At 48.2% G+C, this 3,949-nt stretch overlaps 1 protein-coding gene across 1 annotated transcript in view; it reads right to left on the bottom strand.

Annotated features, from left to right (window-relative positions):
• The window catches only part of LOC127750466 (uncharacterized), a 148,166-nt gene extending 144,501 nt beyond the window's left edge, over window positions 1–3,665 (bottom strand). Inside the window, exon 1 of the mRNA XM_052272170.1 lies at window positions 3,437–3,665. Coding sequence (XP_052128130.1) covers window positions 3,437–3,476 — 40 coding nt within the window. The 5' untranslated portion in view covers window positions 3,477–3,665. The remainder of the gene's footprint in view (window positions 1–3,436) is intronic.
• Between the last annotated feature and the right edge of the window lie 284 nt (window positions 3,666–3,949).

Below are 3,949 nucleotides of genomic sequence, written 5' to 3'. Positions count from 1 at the left end.
AAGGCCCGTCCCAAACGCCGCCGGCAGGCCAAGCTGGGCCCGCTCCCTGCCGAACCGAGTTGCCGGTGGAGCGAAGCGGAGCTGGCAACTTGGTTTGGCGGAAGAGCGGGCCCAGCTTGTATTCTCTTGTTGGATCCTAATTATGTTAAAATTCGACACTCATCTATTTTCAGCCAACAAAACACCCAATTTTAGCTAAAATAGTATGCCTCAAGCAACCCATGAATGCGCATGGTTCAACTACACAGACCCCACAGCCCGCAGCCACGCCCAGCACACCAAAATCCATGCATCCATGCGTGCGCACGGTTTAACTACACAGGCCCTCTACGCACTTACTCCCGCACGAACCGCTGAGTATCGTCGGCGAACGGTAACGGGCGATTTGCCTCTAGCTCTTGTGAACTCTAGCTCTTGTGCACTTTAGCTCTTGCGACGCCTAGCTCTTGTGAAGTCTAGCTCTTGCGACGCCTAGCTCTTGTGGACCCTAGCTGTTGTATCTCTAGCTCTTGTGAATCCTAGCTCTTGTGAAGGCCGTCGCAAGCCGCGTTGAAAGCGCGGGCACAGCGGCCGGCTTCGGATGGTATTGTTGTGCATGGAGGGGGACGGGGAGCCCAGTTGTTAAGCAGGGTAAGGGGTAGGGGCCTGAAGCGACACTCACTCAGGCACTCGGACACGGTTCCGCCAGGGCTAAAGAAATAGTTTTTTGGTTTCCGCTTGATTCTCTTGCCGTTTCGAGAGATGCTAGCTCACACATTAAAATTACTTCTATATTCTTCACGTTTAGTCAAAAGGCTTTCAAGGTATCATCTGCTAAAAACTATTCTCAGAAGATTTGTTGAAAAATGAGTAATTTTGGGGGTGACTTTTTCAATATCGAAAAAAGGGTCACGACGACTCACCCTACCGGCGATTCGGTAGAGGCAATGAGCAGCCACCAGCAGCTCGTGCCTGCAACTCGGACCCCTGCGACTGGCTCTCCCTCCTAAGGGATCATCCAGAAAGTACGTCCGTCATTTGCCGTCGCGAAGCTGCCAAGATCAGCCCCAGCAAGCTCTCGTAGCGCCTGGTAGGTAGACAACATCTAGTCTGCAGTGCATGCGGGTACTGTGGGGTGGCCTACCTTGAGTCTCCCAGGCACCGAGCTCCCCTAATCTGCCGAATTAATTTGAGGAAAACGGACGTACTTCCTGGACGATGCCCAAGGCCACACGAAAGGGCGCCCCCGCACAGCCCACGAGGGTGCGTCTCGCGGCCGTCCCGGGTGGCCCCTACTCACCTTCCGCCTGCGGACTCCAGGCTAGGCAAACCCGCAGTGCCGATACTCCCCTTTCAGAGTCAGGATAGACAACCATATCAGTACGCCTGCTGAGCTGGTTGTGGCCTGTCAAGTACAGCTCCCTTTCCCCCTGCCCTTGTCTTGCATGGAGATATTAAATGATCAAACATTGATTTGAACAATTTATTGTTTTCTGTTAGGGTTATATCTCTTGTCTTAGCCTGTCAACAAGCTAATTTTTTCCTCTTCTGTGTCACATTATTTGTACCAATTTTCCGAAAGCTCAATTAAAGTCGCAGCACAAATATTGTTAGGTAATGGGACACTGCCACTTAAGGTGCCCCCACACTGAACGCTCTCGGTGTGTCCGCGTCCACCCTGTCCGCCTGTGTCCGCCCGGACATATGTCAGCCTTTGCCAACTTGTCGACAGCAAAAAGTCCGGTGTGGCGGACATCTGTCCGGGCAGACAGCGGCGGACACGGCAGACGCGGACACACCGAAAGCGTTCAGTGTGGGGGCGCCTTTAGTAGCTCTAGTGGCCATGTGTATACAGTACTTGGTGGATGACGAGTCAGGAGGGAGACATCTGCTTTATTCTCTGTTGTGTTAATGTATGATATTAGTCCAAAATAGTAGGCCGAGCATTGATCTGCTGTGAAGTGTAAAAAAAAACATTACATATTTTTTTAATTCATTATTATGAAAAATGGTGGACGTTTTGTAGCTATGACTGTCTCTCTAGGGGCACCACCTTGCAATGGACTGTCCAGAGCCAACCTAAATCGAAAACACTTTGAACCAGGATCATCAGCACGGTTACGTTTTGATTTTGAGAGAATACTGAAATATCTAAAAGCAAAAGCTCAGACGCAAAACAGGCCCTTCTGGTTTTGCGAATCCACAGATAACGTGGATACTGAGGACAATCTTGTTATTAATACGGCCCTGGAATGCACCAGTGTTGTAAGGTGCTCGTCAAGGCACACTTGTATGCAACGCATGAGGCAGTTTTTGGGTAAGCTTGTATCAGGTCACGTAATTTTTTTTGACAAGGGTCAGCTGTTGACTAAGTATTGCATGATCCAGGCAATATCCCAGGTCCTGTTGACACACTTGAAGAGTTGGACCCCCCAACAAAACTTCAGGATTTCATGGATCCAGGCAACACAGCTGCATCAGGTACTCTTAGAACATTGACGACATCCAGTGCTGTTTAATCATAACTAGATGAATAGTATATTTCAATGGAGCGCTGCCCGGATCTAAGAGGAACAAAAGAAAAGCGAGCAGCGCTCCATTGGAATATCCTATAGGTTTCGCAAATCGCAAAAAGAAGGAATAACGGGAACCTCGGTAAGCGTTGCTCGTGGTTCACAATAACAAAAATCTAGTCATGAGTCACAGGTTCCTGTTCCTCCGGCCGGCCTGACTACATTGTGGTCGTGTAATGCCGGTCCCTTCGGCCTGCATGACCAGATTGTGGCCATAATATGCCGGTCCCTCCTGCCACCGGTGTGGCAACTTTGTGGTCATGTATCGCCACGCCATGACCCTCGCCACACCCCTATTCACCCCTTATTACCCTCTAATTATTAAAATATGAATTGAAAAGAGGAACGGGGTGAGATAATTACCATTGCTAAAACTGAAACGTTAATTCATAAAAAGATAGGGCCGTGTCACTCGCTTCCACTTTAGCGTGAGCTTAGGTTTCTTATCGGACGACAGGTTTGGATTTGTCAGACTGTTTGCACTGTAAAATGCTTGCAAACTATATTCTTTGCAACGTTGCAAAGAATTTGTGAGCATTGTATTGCAAAGAATTAGTTCGTATTGCAAAGAATTAGTTCGTATTGCAAAGAAGTTCTTTGCAAGCTGGCAGAATCCTTGCAAACAATGTGTTTGCATTGCAAAGAAATTGTTTGCAAGCTTGCGAAGAACTAGTTCGTATTACGATGCTTGAAAATTCTTTGCAAGCTGCAAAGAAAATAGTTTGCAATACGAACCTGTTCTTTGCAAGCATTTTGCAGTGTGACGGACCAGGCGACGCTGATTGTTAAACATCAGAAGACGACGCCCATAGGAGCCCTTTGAGTCCAATTCAGATGTTTTGACTAACTTGATTGAAATGATCAAAACTCTTTACTGGTCATACCTTTAAATGTATTTGATGAACTGCCAGCAGCTGTGCGCATAGTGTTGTTTTTTGACCAACCTCACTGAAACTCTCCGTAAAACAACTGCAAGGTTCCTGTCATATGCCACCCTTTCCTGGCCGGCCTCTATAAATATTAGACGCGGTAATTGTTGACCCGTGCGCGCCTGCATTTCGTCTGCAGATGTGGCTGGAAAGTTAATTAACGACAAATGACGCGCAAATCGTCCCATCGCACGGCAGTGAGCGCGGAAAAAAATATTCGCTGGTATTTAGACAGGTAACCTCACTAGGTAGACGTATGCCCGAGGGGGCCACCACTCCTGAAATCATGTGTACGCCCTCCCTGAAATCCTCCCGAAATCATTTGAAATCCACCTGCAATCATGAAATCATGCGTTAGGGTAGGTGATACAGTTATGGGACGGTTAAGCGCACACTTTCGTTTGACGCAGCGCTGTGCGTCTCTCGATTAAAGACTAGCTATATGTACGCCAGACCACGTCTCGCGTA

This window comes from Frankliniella occidentalis, unplaced genomic scaffold (genome assembly GCF_000697945.3).
Source record: "Frankliniella occidentalis isolate FOCC.00 unplaced genomic scaffold, Focc_3.1 Scaffold193, whole genome shotgun sequence".
NCBI classification, from domain to species: Eukaryota; Metazoa; Arthropoda; class Insecta; order Thysanoptera; family Thripidae; genus Frankliniella; species Frankliniella occidentalis.
This window is presented reverse-complemented; position numbering and strand designations above follow the sequence as displayed.